The sequence below is a fragment of the Cucurbita maxima genome, unplaced genomic scaffold (assembly GCF_002738345.1).
Source record: "Cucurbita maxima cultivar Rimu unplaced genomic scaffold, Cmax_1.0 Cma_Scf00001, whole genome shotgun sequence".
NCBI classification, from domain to species: domain Eukaryota; kingdom Viridiplantae; phylum Streptophyta; class Magnoliopsida; order Cucurbitales; family Cucurbitaceae; genus Cucurbita; species Cucurbita maxima.
Genome location: NW_019272017.1, coordinates 6,505,308 through 6,523,122, shown reverse-complemented (window position 1 = coordinate 6,523,122; position 17,815 = coordinate 6,505,308). Strand labels below are relative to the sequence as shown.

Here is a 17,815-nt window from a genome sequence, read left to right as displayed (position 1 = left end):
AAAAATTGAAATTTTGAAACTTACAAACTAGTAAGTTTCGGATTCATTAAACTTAATATTGAAGTCCAGAAACCTATAACATATTTTCTGAAAGTTTAGGGGACTAAATCAATACAATAATTAAATCTACTTATAATATGTTTTGCTATTTGATACCCTGACCTGTACTGAAACAACTTTTTTGGGGCTGGGGGCCAGAAGAATAATATAATGGAGTGATAAGCATGATGCATATGTTTAAATCCTCTTTATCCCATTTATTATACTAAAAAACTAGCAATAAAATTCACAGACCGTCCTGTTCAAGGATTCTCATGACCATGAGGGCCTCTAATCGTTTTTGTTTTAGAATGAAAGTCCCAATTTTACAACATAGAAATCCTTGATCCAACAGAGGAAGGCCAATTACCTTTAACCTTGGGTTCTTTCTCTTTTCCGGTAAGACATTTTAATTTAATGAAACATATGGATGAGAATTTAAGCCTTTAACCTCCCTATGGATGATATATATATTTTAACTATGGCTGTGGGACATTTTTTTTCCCTAACAAATTGAGGTGGGCATAAGAACGAAGATTTTCACAACTTAACTTAGCTAAGACATTACTTGCTGGGCTACTTTTTTTGGTTCAATCCTCCCTCCACGATTCTCATGTCTAATTGTTATTACCTTTCTTAAAGGAAAGCGTGTGGGCCATTTTTTGATTTTCTGAATGCAAATTCTCAAACTACCTGATCTAAGCCTAAAATCTTCCTACTAGTCTGGCGGAAGTTTAAATAAAGATGAAGATTTAGGATATCGAGGAGGCATTAAATACACCAAGATTCTAAAGAAGAAAGATTTTGAAATACTCGTACCATTCTCGGGGCTTATCACCCCTTCTTCCCAATTGCTCATTCGACGTCCTCCAAAGATGACTTATTGGATAGCTAAATATCTGCATGTCAAAGTAAAAAATAACAAGTTCCTCAATTAGATAGGATGAGTACCTACTATGAGCTCAGAACAGTCCAGCAGTTCAATAGTACATCAATGGCGAAATAATCAGACGTACCTAGGTCAACCCTGCCATAAATTATCACAACTTGTTTGAATTCCATGCAGAGAAGCATGCAAATTAACGTCGAATAATGGAACACAGTTAATTTCAAGAGTCGTACCAAACCAGGCCCCAGTTATCCTGAAACTCTACATCACTGATATCATGAAATGATGGTTGCATCACTTCAAACCCTTTATCTGCATTATAGAGAGGAATTGCACTCCATGGCTGAATTCGCCAGCTGCAATTTTTTGTTGTTTGAGTTTGAGTAACAATTCAATGAAAAAATTTAATCCAAAAATTTTGCAATTCACGCAGCAGCCATAGATTTGGTTCCATTAAGTCATTAAGAAAAGGTGTTAGAGACTGACCACCTAACCGGGTTGGTTTTGCAGTCCCTATCTTTTGGGAATCAGCCAAAAAAATGGAGAGAATATAATGTTTCTAGGATATTTAAACAGCCTTCGAATAAACCAAATCAATTTGCAATTGAACGTGTTTTTCCTTTGCGCAAAATAAAAGGAAGCGTTTTTAACATTGACCAAATTTCAGTTTTACAATAGTCTGAGCCTGTGATCCAGAGTACCTCCAAACTAGGGTGCCTACTTTCAACCATATAAAGCTAACAAGATAATTAAGTAGTTATGCAGTACGTTCATCATGTAAATATTAGCCCCACAAGACAAAATATCATACGTAGAAGTATTGAAAAACTGGCCAAGACCTTCCCTCTTTCCAATACACAAGTAAAGAAAATAACTGAAGAATTAATTTGTATTTGCGTAAGAGGTGAAAAGAAACATGTTATTGACTTCAAATAATTAAGGTAAGGCACTTTAACGAAGTATAAATCAATTAGGTTCAAAGGTGTATGAAGAACCTACAAATTTGAAGAGTTAAAAGTCCTCCAATCGACCAATGACATACCACGACTGGTTAACCTGCATGTTTACTTGTAATGTAAGTAATATAGGCTACAAGTTAAAAGTCGTTCATGGATGCAAGAGAATGGGGGAAAATAGAAGATGATCATTATAAAGGTTAAGCAGCTCAAGGAAAATAATAATTGATAGGGAAAATCATTCTAAGGCAATAAGAACTAACATACACTGCCAATAAGATCAACATCTCAATCGGATGGTGATCCAATCAGCTCAAACATATGTAGGAATCAAGAGGATTGAAGCTGTACGGAAAACAGAGGCAAAAGGATGGTTAGTAACTTAAAATGGTAATGTTCAAACGTCTGAAAAGTTAATGAACAATTTGTCACCACATTGATGATAATATGAACAATTTTCTCTTAATTAGCAGATTAGTAATATGTGACTACGGGGTTTACTCTTCCTCATGTTTCATTAGGATGACTGAACAATTTCCAAGACATGCAGCGAACAGGCGTGAAATGTAAGTGCATAAAAAACAATGGTTAAATTTAAAAATCAGCTAATCAAGAAACGAGGACCAGGATGCTCAAAGATGTCAACAAATGTATAGCAGAACTCCAATATTACTGTGTCCTGGGATAGTGAAGTTCTGCACTGGACTACTACCAAATTTACCCCCAAAAAAAAGGGAAAAAAAAAAAGAAAACTTAATGTATGAGGTTTTAAGTGATTATATAGTCATTGACATAGAAATTTATCATGTTTAACTAGTACACTCATGAGCAAATAGATAAATAAACAACCAGAATGCATATTCCCATCCCCAAATTAGCTCAGAAGACAAGAAAAGCATCTATAACCATGGTATTGCCCGTAAAGCAGTAACAATATCCGATCATTCTTCAACGTATCAAAAGAATGTAAAAGAATACAATCAAAAAATTGATGACTTACACATTTGGGAAACCCAAAGTTGGAACTAAATTCTATCATGAGTGGAAGCCATAAGAAAAACGTATTTATTTGAGATACAGCTGCTTTAAAAGAGAACTTGCTGGACTAATAGAACCCAGGACCTGAAACCTTTTGGGCCTTAAACGTTTGCTTCAAAACAAATTTGAAACCTGAGAAGTTGAGAAGATTGAAATCAATTTAAAGAGTAGTGGTCGATGGCTGGAAAAATGGAATTGGAAATGGGGATGAAATCTTTTCCTTTATGATGGAGGCTTAAGCTTTGACGTTGGCACCAGAAATAAGGTTATACAAGTGGGGACAAAAAAGGACAGTAAACAAGGGGCTATTTGTTAAATAGATTACTCTCTAACAAGGATGAAACCTGTTTTTTGGAAATCTCTAACCTTACTCCGAACTCTCTTCAACCTGCCTCAATCACATTGGAGGATGTAATTATGTACAAAGAAAAGGAAACACCATTATTTAACAGGAATTGCATGAAAAGTTTTAGAAGTTTTTACTCTTCTGGTTAATGCCTCACAGAAAGAAGCTTATTCCATTCATCAGTTCTACGGGAACGCAATCAATGTTCACCACATGAGACTCGACAGGTTTTAATACTCTAATAAGAAGTTAACGGCTTGGGCTTGACAATAGATGTGAAATAAGTTTATTTACAAGATAGTTCTGTACGAATTACTAGTCATATGAGATCTTCAGCAAAATGTTTTGAAGAGACAATACTTAAATAGAAGTGAAATGAGCGGCTTATGAAACGACAATTAATAAAATAGTTCCGTCGATCATCCAGAAATTGCTCCTTCTTGAGTTAAGAAAGCTACCCAGCAGTTTTCAAGTTTCCATGATATGACACATCCATGCACGACAGTATGCACCATAATCAACTATATCAACAAGATACATAACGACAATCCTACTCGATGCTTGTTAATGAGAGAAAATAATAAGGCGAATCTTATCTTCTCAGACGTCATACCGACGAATTAAGAATATGTCAAGGAAACACTAAATCCTAAATTGCGAATATGCTACAATCTAGTTTCAAGCATTTTGTTAAGGTTTCTCGTCTCTCAAACCGAAGTGAAAAAAATCTGAACAATACGTTCTAAAAACTGACACAATAAGACAAGTGCAAACAGGAAATGACGTAGTGAATGAGCAGGTATAATTACAACAAATCGATAATAAAAAAATCAAATGAAGAAGATGAATATATGCTAGACCGATATACCTTGTTCCTCATTGCCTCTGATTGCCGATGCTATCGCTAAGAACAGCGCGAAATTCCGCCTCGTTTTTGCAGGCATCTTCTAACAGTCGGCCGTTTTCCCGGCGATTTCACTAGCAAACAAACAGAATGAAAACAACGCAACACACAATCATACAGAAAAGACGGCAAGATAATTGTGGAGACGATCATGTTCCTGTTTGCACTTCTCTTCGCGAAGCTTAAGCAATCGACGACTTCTAGCAGAGGTTCCAGAGCCATCGGCACCAGCTTCTCTATTCCTCTAGTTGATGTAGAAGTGCTATCGGCATCGAACTTAGAATCGTCGCCATTTTCAGAAAGCAACACACGAGAACGAAGTGAAATTGGTTGAAATTCACGGTTTGAAGGAAGATTCTTATTAGAAGGAAAATTGCAACTGGAATTGGCATTCGTAGAAAGCAACCCTAATCCGACGCCCTTGAACACGACATTTTCTTTCTGCTTTTCTCCTTGTTCTTCGTGAACTGTCGCGCCAATTCTTATGAAAGATGATTCCCTCGTTTCCCAATCAATTTTAAAATTACAGTTATATACGTGGGGCTTCAACAATTTCGCACCGCGGGAGCGATTTTTATATTTTATGAGTTAAATATTATTTTTTGTTCATCTCATTCAATAATTAATCCGTTTACGTCTAATTTTAGACTGTATAATTATTGTATCACTTAAATAAATTTATACCAATAAAAAAGTTGAATTAAATATGATTTTACAAGTTGAAAATATAACGTATTTGGTAGGTTTGGAATATAAAAGTTTTAAAATGTCACAAATTGAGTTGCTGAAATTAAAACTTTAAATTAAGTTAAAATTATAAAGCATGCTTTAGTTACTAAATTTAAAGGTTAAAATTCTAAAATATAAATAGGAGGTGAATAAAGATAAAGTATTATATTAAATCCGTGTAAAACTATCCATACTTAGAGTTTAAATAAAGCCTTTGGAGAGTCTACAAATAAGTTGTTTACCAAATATATTTTATGGTTCCGGAATGTCAGTTAATTTTTACATTTTTAAAATTTTTTGTTTGTTTGTTTATTTATTTATTTATTTATAATTGTATTTCCACTATAATATTTTGAATAAATTGATTTAATTTTTGGTGCTTGTTTATTTTATTTTTCTTTCTTATTTAAATTTTTTCAGAATTTTATTTTTTTTAGAGGCAGCAATTAAGCCTATTGAAAGATGAACGATAAATAATCGGATGATGATTTATTGAAATGAAGTACGCGATTAAACAACAACAATTATAATAATACATACATTAAAATGGTGCGATGTCTAAATTATATAATATTTAGTTCGATCAGATATTTTTCCATGGACAAAAAAATAAACGGAAACTAATGAGTTGAATAGACATCAGTTAAATTAGTTACATGGTTGGATACATGAAGGGAAACGAATTTAGAACTTAAAAAATTTTATAAAAGTTTGAATTAATTAGATAAGGATGACACAAAAAATCAATTTAAGAAATGAATAATTATTTTGATTGATTTATTTATTTTTACAAAAATTTTATTTATAAAACAGAGGTGTTTTTCTCTGAAATTTTAACAAAATGGGGGCGGTGGGTTGGACGGATCTGTTTGGTAAGCGTCGGCTCGTTCCACTGAAATTTCAATTTCAATTTCAATCGGCTAATCACAGCCTCCATATAATTAATCGGAGTTTTCTCTCTCTAGGGTTGCCTTTTCTTCTCGTTCCGTTCTCCATTGTCGCTCTTCTTACATGGATTTGGACCAGTGGATCGCTAAGGTCAAGGAAGGCCAGCACCTTCTTGAAGACGAGCTTCAACTTCTTTGTGAATTCGTAAGGTTTTATTGTTTTTATCCCCACCCTCAATCAGTTGTTTTCGCGATTAATCTTCAAACCCGTCCGTATCTGAGGATAGTTAGGGTTTATACATTTTGGAACCTCGTGTGTAAAACCTTTCTGTATCTTCATTGATGCTGCGGCTTTTGCTTCTACTAACAGGGTTTATGCTTGATGTTCCTGGATTGAGTTTTTAGTTTCTTCAGCTTTTCGCGAAAATTTATCGCGTAGCTCACTGGTTTACGTTTATTGTACACGAACTGTGCTTCGATGAAGTTTTAGAGAAATGGATGTTGAGGTTGTTAGTTGTATTCCCAGAGATCAATTTTGGGTTCACATGTGGAATTCTGATTGGGAATTTTCGACATGGTGTTTGTGCTTGTGTATATTGACGGTGATGCGCAATACGCACTCTCGCCTAAGAAGTCACTGTTTATTAATCGAGGTCAACATTTACATTGTAAACGACATTATCGGTTGAAACTTGAAAGAATTTGATTATTCGTTCGCTGGTTTATTATTACTATTTTCATTGGATTCTTATTGGCAATATCTGTATGCGTGGGTGCATGCGATGTTAGGAAATTTGGATAACCTAATGAATTGGACTGTTAATGGATTCATGCTCTCTGCATATCAGGTAAAAGAGATCCTCATTGAGGAATCTAATGTGCAACCTGTCAACAGTCCTGTAACGGTTTGTGGTGATATTCACGGTCAGTTTCATGACCTGATGAAACTTTTTCAGACCGGAGGTCATGTACCGGAGACAAATTATATTTTCATGGTATGTTTTTTTTTTTTTTTTGGACAATTTATGACAGTCAATTGATGATCCTCTGGGGTGGTTAATACTAACTATTCATTGTCAGGGTGATTTTGTTGATCGAGGTTATAACAGTCTCGAAGTTTTTACGATTCTTTTGCTTCTTAAAGCCAGGTAATGTTTTATGCTTGCTTCTGGGTTTGAAAATACTCTCCATGTTTGCAGGGCCATATAACTCATGTTTGTGTAATTTTATGCTCATTATAGCTGAAGATGTATGCACCTTTTGTTTTGTGAGAAGAGGGTACTTGCTCATTTTATCATTTAGCCCCTTGTTTCATAGGCCATTTTTATGGGTTGCACTTATTTGTCACCTACTAATACAAAAGAAGTCCTAAAAACTGATTTGCTATGATTTCCATTTTCTATTCTGTTCTTTGCTATGAAATTCTTTTGAAAGACCAACATTATTTCCTTTCCTAAGAAAATTTATTTGTCTTCTTAGATATCCGGCTAACATCACACTATTGCGAGGAAACCATGAGAGTAGACAGCTTACACAGGTTTGAATCTTCTGTTTAGTCTACTGAGGTTGTGATGCTATCTCTCTTATAAAGTAATGTATTTCAAACCTACATGTCTATAATGGAAAAGAAAGGAGATGAATGTCTGCTTTTAAGACCCATACTTTTGATAGACCCTGGATTTGCATTGTTGGATAAGTTGGAGAATTTAGGCATTCAACAAGCTACTTTTCCATCTCATCAATTTCTATTCACCTCCTGAAAACAGTGTGGAGAAAATGCCTTTTCTCAAGTGCACAAGCATTTTGAAAGTCACCATAAATAGTATAAAAACACGGTAGAATTTAGGCCTTCAACAGTCAATGCTCCCATTTCCATCCAATGTTCTTTTCCCTTCTGAAAACACAGTCGAGAAAATGCCTTAAAAAAAGGTCACAAGTATTCTGAAAGTTCGTATAATTAGTAATGGCCATCCTTGCATTTGCGTGTATTCTGCATCTCAATTATTTGGCACCTCAAATCTATCCATATATCTGCCTTTTTTTGTGTGGCTGAAGCACTGGTATGAATAAAATTGTGCATTAAAACTTTCCTGCTTGTGTAATGTTGGTATGGCCATGTCTGGATTAATGGGAGTTTTGAATAGGGCGGCAAGGACCTTGGATTACAGTTCAACCCAGCGAGGAAATGGGCTTAAAATCTGTTGAGGTCATTTAAATTGGGATAATTATATTATTGGGGACAGATTGTAGCCATAGATTTGAATTTAGTGAATAGAAGGTTTGGGGATTGCTCAGCTAGAGAACAAGGGTTGATCTTGCCATTCTGTCGAGTTCTAGTCCCAAAATGCTGTTTTACATGCATTTTCCACCGACATAGTTCCAGTCTTTATTTTACTTTATTTCCTCCTCTTAACATGGAACTTATTGAGTGGAGATCATGTTATTGCTCCATATTACATTGAAAACTTGATCTTCATACTTTTCTGATGGCATGAATGCTGATATCATGATACGAAGGTTTTGAACTTTATTGTAATATCCATTGGTTCTGCAATTTTCTTGCTAGGTTTATGGTTTTTATGATGAGTGCCAGAGAAAGTATGGAAATGCTAATGCATGGCGGTACTGTACAGATGTTTTTGACTACTTGACACTCTCAGCAATTATAGATGGAACCGTAACTTTTCTCTCTTGTTGCCCTCCAAAACCCCCACCCCTTACTATGTTGTGATCTTATGTGCATGGATATATGCAATTGATTTCATTAACGTGCGAATTATCATTGCTGGATGCCCTTATGTGATTATACATTTTTTTATTGGTTTTCTTATCATCTCAGGTTCTCTGCGTCCATGGAGGGCTCTCTCCTGATGTTCGAACCATAAATCAGGTTTCCTAATATTCTTTAAAATTACAACCTATCTCTCTTGTCCTATACCTTTTTTTTTTTTTTTCCCTAGCACTCATTATATATGTATGCATCAATTTATTCATGTGAAGAGGCAGACATTTTATGAATATAGGTTACATATGCCTTATTCAGATAATTTGGTATGAATTGTCCAAGTTTTCATGTGCTCGAGAAGCATTTCAGAATGTAAATAGTGGTACCTTTTTCCGTTTGAGTAAACATGTTTTAGAGGTCAGTGTGTCCTTACGGTAGGATGGCTCCAAAAACCAGTTAATCATGACTTATTGTTTGTTTATTCCCACTCTTATTTAGTAGATTGTCCATTCTACCATATCTGATTGAGACCTTCTGCATTATATATGGCAATATCAATGCACAGTCCTCTTACTGGTATTTAGATCTGTTCAGATCTCTTTGAAGAAATGATGGGAAAAAACTTATATAACTGCAGCTTGGCACTTACCTTGTGAACACTTTCACACACATTACGAAACACATTTGAAATACTATAATGTCCGATGTGATATGATTTCCTCTTATGAACTGTTGAATAATGTTTTTTTATCCTATTTTCCAATGGATCAGTTTGGAACTTTACTGGCTTGAGGCCTTTCTTCTACCATTTTTCTTCCGCTGACAGATAAGGGTGATTGATAGAAATTGTGAAATTCCGCATGAGGGGCCTTTTTGTGATCTTATGTGGAGTGATCCAGAAGATATTGAAACATGGGCAGTGAGTCCACGAGGAGCAGGTTGGCTTTTTGGTTCCAGGGTTACTTCTGAGGTAATTTTATCTGTTTTGAAGTTAAACCGTACAACTTCCTACGGAGCTCATATAGATTTTATTTATTGCAGTTCAATCACATTAATAAACTTGATTTGGTTTGCCGAGCACATCAACTTGTACAAGAAGGTCTCAAGTATATGTTTCAGGATAAAGGCCTTGTGACTGTAAGATTTAGAGCGAAAGTTATTATTTCTCTATAAAATGATAGACTTTATGTGGTTGATTGGCTTATCTCGTCCTTGAATTTGCAGGTATGGTCTGCTCCAAATTATTGTTATCGTTGTGGAAATGTAGCTTCTATATTGAGCTTTAATGATAATATGGTGAGTATTCACTTTAGTCATATTATTTTATGTTTTGAAAGAAGAAAAGTATTGGTCCTTCGGTGTTTTAATCCATTGAAGCACCATTACGTTATGATTTCCATGGCATTTGCTTTTTCAATATTTCTTATATTATAACAATAAATAGACATCAAATATCTTTCAATCTCTCCCCCTCATTTCATGGTCAAAGGAGGGGGTAGCCCATTGAATAGTTTCTCCATCTTTAGAGTTTGAACCACTGAGTGACTACTCTTCTAAAAATAAGTTTTTAATTACATTTCTTCTAAAATGTAAGTATCTTATTCAACAAACGGTTTGTTAACTTCAAACAGGAAAGAGAGGTGAAGTTCTTCACTGAGACGGAGGAGAATAATCAGATGAGAGGCCCAAGAACAGGAGTTCCATATTTCTTATGATAAAAGGGGGGTTGATTATTGGCCATATTTGTGAAAGTATCAAGCTATCATGATCGGGCAACAAAATCTCTTTAACAAGGATATCTTGAATTTGTTGTTTGCAGGTAGATCATTGTTCTGCTTGGGTGGATATTTCCTCCTAGGCTGATAAGATAGATACTTTGGGCTGTGAATTACGTTGGCAGTAGGTAATTTATTTATTCAGCAGTTTGCATTCAGAGTATGTTTCTTGTTGGGACCGCTTTAAATTCATTTGTGTATTACTATTGAAAAAAAAAAGGGAAAAACTCAGCCAGTCACGCCTGTGCATCATACTGCCTGTTGAGCATGATTTGAGAAGTCAGATTCGACATTAATCAGTGTAGAAAGTATGTATGGATGAGATTAATCTGTTTGTGTTACTTCTGGAACACCATAGTTTGTATCTTGTTTGCCTCTATGGCTTCCTTTCTCTATTCCATGATATCAAAGTTGTCTTTCTTTAAGGCTGGTTTGGTAAGACTTTTCAAGTGCTTTTTGTTGTAGTGTTAAAAAAGTTTTTGAAGTACTTGAAAAGTCCTTCCAATGCTTCATTGAATAATCTAGATTGAGAATTGTAGAGCCAAAAAGCATGTTTGAAAACAAAGTCTTCTTGAAAATGGGATATCTAGTCTATTTCTTATTAGCTGAAGGTATAAAATGATTACTGTTCATCTTCAAGTGTTGGAAGGCTTTGATTTTGGTGATTGAATGTGACAATCAACAGTGATTGTATAAAAATTCATTGATGATAGTATTGATTTCTTCACGTTATTACCAGATGGAAAATGAATTATATGCATTCTCTGAGGTAATAAGACCATAGAAGTAATGTAAATGATGAGATTAGTACGAGATTATTATTGGCTGGCTAGCAAGTTTGTTTCATAATGTAATTGTTTATAGCGTTATTGTTCTTAAGTTTACAGTTTTTTAAAAAATATTACATCATAAAATACGGATACAAGTTACAGAGATTTGATGCTATTGAATCTTTCTATCTATATATGTTTATATATAAAAAAAGCAATTACTGAAAGTCAATATAAGCAAATACAGATGCACGGAAGGTGTTCAACAATATACTGATGAGAAAAAAATGGGTGGATATAAGCAAACATGATTGCTTGAAAGGTTTTCGACGTTAATCCCATGAAAAAAACATTAATGAGTACGATCAAATACGAACGCATCTGTTCGACAATTATTTTCATGGGAAAAATGGATGAAATGAAAGCAAACCTAGTTTGTCGCCAATGACAAAGGCCTTCCCAGAAGCCCATTGGTTCATAATCAATGCCAAGGGACCAGCCGGAAGTATCTCGGACGGTGTGAACTGTGGCCAAGTTCGGGTGCACCATGCAGAACCCAAGTGCCAGGATGCAAACAAGTCCGGCATGTAAGCTAGCCATTGAAGGTAATTAATTTTAACAAAAATGGTGTGCATTAGAATAGATTGGGCAAGAGAAAGACTTCAGGATGGAAACAGAGGATTTAAAGCTTTACATATATGTAATGGGGAAGATGAAGTTTTGGTCCCAATTGTTTATTTTTAGCCTAAAAGTTCAAAAATGAATTTATAATTTACCTTTAATTTTTTTTCTTCTAATTTTGTTGAGGTAAGATGTAAGAAGTTTAAATTCATATATATATATATATATATATATATGTATATATTATTTTTGAAAAACATTTGCTTCAAATGGTATATATGGATAAATATTCAATGCATAAAATAGAAATTGGCGTATTTTGAACAGTTTGAGAAAACATTGTTGACTATATGAAGCCACTTCAACAAATTGTCATATTTGGTTTGGTTAGAAGAAGCGTTATTCTCTTTATTCCTTTTGCCGGCTCTCCGTCGGTAGCTTCATTCCGTGACTTCCAATCGCCGGCTTCATCGACGGTTGTCACAATGAGCTATTCTCAATCTCCTCCGGTGGCTAAGAAGGTGGAACACAAAATGGAGTTGTTTGGGGACGTAAGGATCGACAATTATTACTGGTTGCGCGACGATTCTCGCAAAAATGCCGATGTCATTTCGTATTTGCAGCAGGAGAATGCCTATACTGATTTCGTCATGTCCGGTGAACTATAGTTTACATTTCATCTTGGTTCTTGAATTTTTACTGGTAGTTTATAAGAAATTTATGAATCAGTGATATGGTAGCATTGAATTGGAGTATTGTCGTTTGATCTATCTTTTGATTTCTGATGATTTGTATCTAATGAGGATATTTCGATGAATGTGTGCGTTTTTCTTGATTCATCGATCTAGGAACAAAGCAAGTGGAAGAACAGATTTATGGTGAGATAAGAGGACGAATCAAGGAGGATGATATATCTGTGCCTGAGAGAAAAGGCCCTTACTATTACTATAAGAGGACTCTAGACGGGAAAGAATATGTTCAATATTGCAGGCGTTTTGTACCCCGTGGTGAAGAAGTTGTCTCTGTGCACGATGTCATGCCTACTGGACCTGGTGCTCCTCCGGAGCATGTTATATTGGACGAAAATGATAAGGCACAGAACCAATCCTACTACTGCATTGGTGCCTTTGAGGTATTGTAAGCGCAGATCTGCTTCCGAATTTGATCCTGTTTCTCTTAGACGAACTTTTAATTCAAGGATGTTTACATTACGGCCATTTCTTCTCCAGGTTAGTCCAAACAACAAGCTAGTGGCGTATGCAGAAGACACTAAAGGAGATGAAATCTACACGGTTTATGTTATTGATGCCGAGACTGGAGCTCCTGTAGGAAAACCTCTTGCAAGCGTGACATCGTATCTCAAATGGGCTGGCAATGACGCTTTAGTTTACATCACAATGGATGAGATTCTTCGACCTGATAAGGTGATCTTCTGTATTTTTCATCGATTTTACTGTGGTTCTCTCATTGGAAAAGCACTAACAATCATTTAGTTCCTGAGGCCTATCATACCCAATATCCTTGTTGATTGTTCTGTGCATTCAGAATCAACTTCTAACAAATAGTAGGTAAATTCGTTAAAAAGAAGATGTCCTCTATACCGTTAGAATAGCTTGCACTTCCTCTAGTTTCTCTTTTGTAATATTGATATAGATTATTATATCCTAATAAGTTGATATCAGAAGAGTTTTTATAGTTGTAAAGAGCACTGCTCAGAGTACATATGTTGGGTGAAAATACATTCAGTATCTGCATTCTGATGTTCCCATAAATATTATGGTCAAACTTCAAATTAAAAAATTCATTTTAGCGTGTACAGAATTTCAGATGTTGATCTAGTAAATTTTCTCCCCTTTCAATAGGCATGGTTACATAAACTGGGAACAGAGCAGTCAACGGACACCTGCCTTTATCATGAAAAGGATGACATGTTCTCTCTCGATCTTCAAGCTTCTGAGAGCAAGAAATATTTGTTTATTGCATCTGAAAGTAAGTTTACTAGGTTCAACTTTTACCTTGATGTATCAAGGCCAGAAGATGGGCTTACTGTCTTGACACCTAGAGTGGATGGAGTTGACACTTTTCCCAGTCATCGTGGAAATCATTTTTTTATCCGGAGACGAAGTGAAGAGATTTTCAATTCAGAAGTAGTAGCTTGCCCTCTCGATAATATATCAGCAACAACGGTTCTTCTTCCGCACAGGGAAAGGTAGTGATTTGTATTCTCTTATGATACTTTATGATGGACCTGATGGTATAATGTGAATTGAAACAAAATTGGAAGTGATGAGCTGATAGTTAATGACTTGAATCCACTAGCCTGAAAACATATTTTTGTATGAACTTGCTGTTTATTTACTCTATTTGTTGAAAATCTGTTAGGGCAGCTATTTTTATAAAGTGAAAGACCCAACTGATCTGTATCAACTATAATTAAGATTTTCATGTTCACTTGGTCTGACACTTGGTACTTATTTTGATTAGGTTTCAACACAAAAATGAACTTCTTATTGTGCTGTGAATTTGATTTTGTCTATTAAAACTGTTGAAAGCTTCTTAATTAGCTTATGTTTCAATATCTCTCTCTATTATTTCCTGCAACCAGTCGAGGTAACGAGCTTGTCATTGGGGTTTATTAAGTTGTTTGAATACTGTCCAGCGTGAAAATCCAGGATATACAACTGTTTCTTAACCACATCGTTGTATTCGAACGTGAAGATGGTCTACCAAAAATTGTTGTCTATAGCCTTCCTGATATTGGAGAACCACTTAGAAGCCTTGAAGGTGGACGAGCTGTGGATTTTACTGATGCGACTTATTCAGTGGATTTATCAGAATCAGAATTCTCTTCCAGTATTTTACGGTTTTGTTACAGCTCACTGAGGACACCCCCCTCTACATACGACTATGATATGACATCAGGAGTTTCCATTCTAAAGAAAGTTGAAACAGTGAGTAGTTCCGCAAATCATGGTTATGTTGTTTTCTCTTATGACCGGGATTGCCTCTAGGTTTAAATGATTGTCAAAAGAAAAAAAAAATATCTATCTATCTATCTATGTATATAAACCAGATACAAATTTCTATCTGTTATTTATCTAGTCTTTCGAAAACCATTGCAAATTTCTTCAACTTTCTGTACATTCTTTTACTCTCTTTTTTCACTTTTTATACTGATGTCATGCCTTTTCATTATCCACTTTTTTATACTTGAGAATTCCTGTTGTCTCGCAAATCCAGAAATCTTACTTTTCCCTCCCCCACCTGGGGATTTGAATTTATTTATTTGTCTGTAACATAGTGATATTTTCACGACTTCTATCAGGTGTTGGGAGGTTTTGATACTAATAAATATGTGACAGAGAGGAAATGGGCAACTGCTCTAGATGGCACTAAAGTTCCCCTATCAATTGTTTATCGAAAGGATCTAGTGAAACTTGATGGTTCAGACCCACTTCTACTTTACGGCTATGGTTCTTACGAGGTAAAAAGTCCCGTGTTAATCAGATTCTAGACAGATTTCAGGATTTTGAAGTTATTTTAAAGTGCGTGTTTTTGTTTCCTGGGGCCTCTCCCTTTGGATCAGAGTTTTGTTGATGGAGCTTTAATTAATGTAAAGTTATTTTCCTATGTTAATTGATTTATCAAAATTTTCAATTCGGAAATATTTATTTATGCATTGTAATACATTCTTTGACGATCTATGTTCCATTTTGATTTCCTAGTTTTTGCTATAATTATAATCTCTTCCAGTTGCCAATTTACCGATCTTAATTATTTGCATAGGACATGACCTTGTACCTGAATCTTTCCGTGTACTTTCTTCTTGTCACTTAACAGTGTTATGAATTGCAACAATGATTGTACATGGACATGGTCTTGATATGAATTTCATTCTTGAACAGATATGCATAGACCCTAGTTTCAAGGGATCAAGGATATCTTTGTTAGACAGAGGTTTTATTTATACAATAGCTAACATTCGTGGAGGTGGTGAAATGGGGAGGCAGTGGTACGAAAATGGAAAGTTATTGAAGAAAAAGAATACATTCACGGATTTTATTTCTTGTGCTGAATACTTGATCGAGAATAAATACTGTTCAAAGGAAAAACTATGCATTGATGGAAGAAGTGCTGGGGGTTTGCTTATTGGTGCTGTTCTAAATATGAGGCCTGATTTGTTCAAAGCTGCAGTTGCTGGGGTACCTTTTGTAGATGTTCTAACGACCATGCTTGATCCGACAATTCCCCTTACAACTTCGGAGTGGGAGGTAAATCAATTCCCTAATGTACCTTTCGTAATCCTGTTAGTGGTACTAAGCAGTGAGGTAGTCCAATTCCTTGGTCGGTACATAAATAGACCAATTAAGGAGGACTCTTAAGGTTTAGCTTATGCTAGAACTGGCTTAAAATCACTTCCGGGTCCCCAAATTATTGTGCTATTTTGAACTAGAGTCCAATGTAGGTAAATATATATTAAAAAGACAAAAGGGTGGAAAATGTTTCTGTTTATAGCACGCACATAGAAAACCATTCTCAAATACGTTCATATACTTGCTACAATGCTTTCGTTGCATTTCAACTTTATTTTTCCCATTATGGGTTCTTAACATACGAAATTCTCTTCGCCTGTGTAAATATTTCTACTTGTCCATTATCATTTCTTTTAATTTTTCCCACACTTTTCAACTTTCGTTTACTGAAAATATGTTATTTAATTAATTGCAGTGCCTATTCTTTTTGACCTGCTTCTTACCATCTTTTGAATTCTGCAGGAATGGGGTGACCCTAGGAAGGAGGAATTCTACTTTTACATGAAATCATATTCGCCAGTTGACAATGTATGCACCTCACAATTTTTTTTTTTTTTTTTTTATCGACATTCTGTTTCGGGATTTCCACCTAATCATCTACTTGATCTGAACTTGATTTTGGATCATTTGAATGTATCGGTGCTTATTTGTTTCACATAATACTTTGAAACTTTTGTTTTCACTAGGACATGACTTTGTCTGCATTTTTTCAGGTTAAGGCTCAACATTATCCAGACATACTTGTTACCACCGGCTTAAACGGTAAGTGTGAATGCTTAAAACTTCACTCCAAGTAGAGCCAATCAATTTCCCTGTTTCTTCATCCTGTGCACACAATCTCCCTTCATATTCAGAATGGACAAGGAGATTGATGAATATATCTATAGTTTTTTAGAGACAAATCTTCAAAGTGTCAATTCCTTTTGTCCATGTGGCAGATCCCCGTGTTTTATATTCAGAACCCGCTAAGTTTGTGGCAAAATTAAGGGATATGAAGACTGATGATAATCCTTTGCTTTTCAAATGTGAACTTGGTGCCGGACACTTTTCAAAGTCGGGAAGGTAATTATTCTATGGTTGATTTCTTTTGTAGGCTTTACTTCATGATCTGTGTTTTCTTGCTTGTTTTTATCTCATCTCTTTTTGTTGCTTGTGCCTTTTTTCTTCTTTAATATGATAGTAAAATTATTCTTACTTAATTGATGACATTAACTGCTGCCTTTTATTTATTTATTTACAACTCTACTGTAGATATGGAGAAGAAACACTATGTTGAACTCTGTTATGATTTCTCACTACCTATTTAAAAAACTGTAATGAGGAGAATTGTAACATTTAAATCATTGTTTATTTGTTCATATGCCTGTAACTATTGAAGTAGAACTCCAATTTTCTTTTATTTTTTTAGTGTAGGACCTTTTTGTGGGTATAAAAAAGCCAGATTTTTAGTTCGTATTCTCTTGGATTTGAGTCATTTTCTTAATGAGTGTGGAACTCCTTTTTGTGGAGTGCTTTTTTGCATGTCTCTCCATGAAAGTCTGATCTCTCATAATTCTCTCTTTTTTTTTTTCAAACATAGGCCACCCGTGGTAATAAACTTGGAAAGATATAAAAAGGAAAACAACCTTGAGAATACAAACTGAACATCTTGGCATTAATCTTTTGTTATTAAAAAAAGGAAAAAACATGGGGAAAAAGAAAAAAAAAAAAAAAAAAAAACTTCGAAAGAGCTCATCCTTGTTGATTTGATAGATGTCTATGCCTTGGCATTTAAAAGACGCTTACATTTTGAAGTTTTTCATCTTTTTTTTTTTTTTTTTTTT

The 17,815-nt window shown here is 34.9% G+C and overlaps 2 protein-coding genes and 1 long non-coding RNA gene across 6 annotated transcripts in view; 2 read left to right on the top strand and 1 right to left on the bottom strand.

Annotated features, from left to right (window-relative positions):
• Positions 1 to 59: 59 nt before the first annotated feature.
• LOC111493928 lies at positions 60 to 4,657 on the bottom strand. 2 transcript variants are annotated; one of them, XR_002720093.1, is made up of 5 exons: positions 4,137 to 4,657; positions 1,928 to 1,984; positions 1,162 to 1,284; positions 1,056 to 1,066; positions 60 to 938 (listed from the first exon to the last, which is right to left on the bottom strand). It is a non-coding gene; the product is annotated as an uncharacterized LOC111493928 (long non-coding RNA). The 2 variants fall into 2 exon arrangements; XR_002720094.1 differs by lacking the exon at positions 4,137 to 4,657 and adding an exon at positions 2,152 to 2,232.
• A 1,023-nt stretch (positions 4,658 to 5,680) lies between these two features.
• On the top strand, positions 5,681 to 10,667 carry LOC111493717 (phytochrome-associated serine/threonine-protein phosphatase-like). 3 transcript variants are annotated; one of them, XM_023143546.1, is made up of 11 exons: positions 5,681 to 5,773; positions 5,867 to 5,993; positions 6,637 to 6,783; positions 6,869 to 6,936; positions 7,268 to 7,325; positions 8,355 to 8,465; positions 8,628 to 8,678; positions 9,340 to 9,483; positions 9,555 to 9,650; positions 9,738 to 9,809; positions 10,145 to 10,667. In XM_023143546.1, exons 2-11 carry the CDS (start codon positions 5,913 to 5,915, stop codon positions 10,226 to 10,228), a joined length of 912 nt encoding a protein of 303 aa, XP_022999314.1. In that variant the 5' UTR covers positions 5,681 to 5,773; positions 5,867 to 5,912; the 3' UTR covers positions 10,229 to 10,667. The 3 variants fall into 3 exon arrangements, with proteins under 3 accessions (XP_022999314.1, XP_022999323.1, XP_022999306.1); XM_023143538.1 differs by lacking the exon at positions 5,681 to 5,773 and having other exon boundaries at positions 5,788 to 5,993; XM_023143555.1 differs by lacking the exons at positions 5,681 to 5,773; positions 9,555 to 9,650; positions 9,738 to 9,809; positions 10,145 to 10,667 and having other exon boundaries at positions 5,784 to 5,993; positions 9,285 to 9,369.
• Positions 10,668 to 12,043: 1,376 nt separating this feature from the next.
• The window catches only part of LOC111493518 (protease 2-like), a 6,275-nt gene continuing 503 nt past the window's right edge, over positions 12,044 to 17,815 (top strand). Inside the window, exons 1-10 of the mRNA XM_023143225.1 lie at positions 12,044 to 12,336; positions 12,528 to 12,811; positions 12,909 to 13,103; positions 13,542 to 13,888; positions 14,339 to 14,630; positions 15,005 to 15,163; positions 15,585 to 15,950; positions 16,455 to 16,520; positions 16,706 to 16,754; positions 16,931 to 17,054. Of these exons, the coding sequence (XP_022998993.1) occupies positions 12,165 to 12,336; positions 12,528 to 12,811; positions 12,909 to 13,103; positions 13,542 to 13,888; positions 14,339 to 14,630; positions 15,005 to 15,163; positions 15,585 to 15,950; positions 16,455 to 16,520; positions 16,706 to 16,754; positions 16,931 to 17,054 (2,054 nt within the window). The 5' untranslated portion in view covers positions 12,044 to 12,164. The remainder of the gene's footprint in view (positions 12,337 to 12,527; positions 12,812 to 12,908; positions 13,104 to 13,541; positions 13,889 to 14,338; positions 14,631 to 15,004; positions 15,164 to 15,584; positions 15,951 to 16,454; positions 16,521 to 16,705; positions 16,755 to 16,930; positions 17,055 to 17,815) is intronic.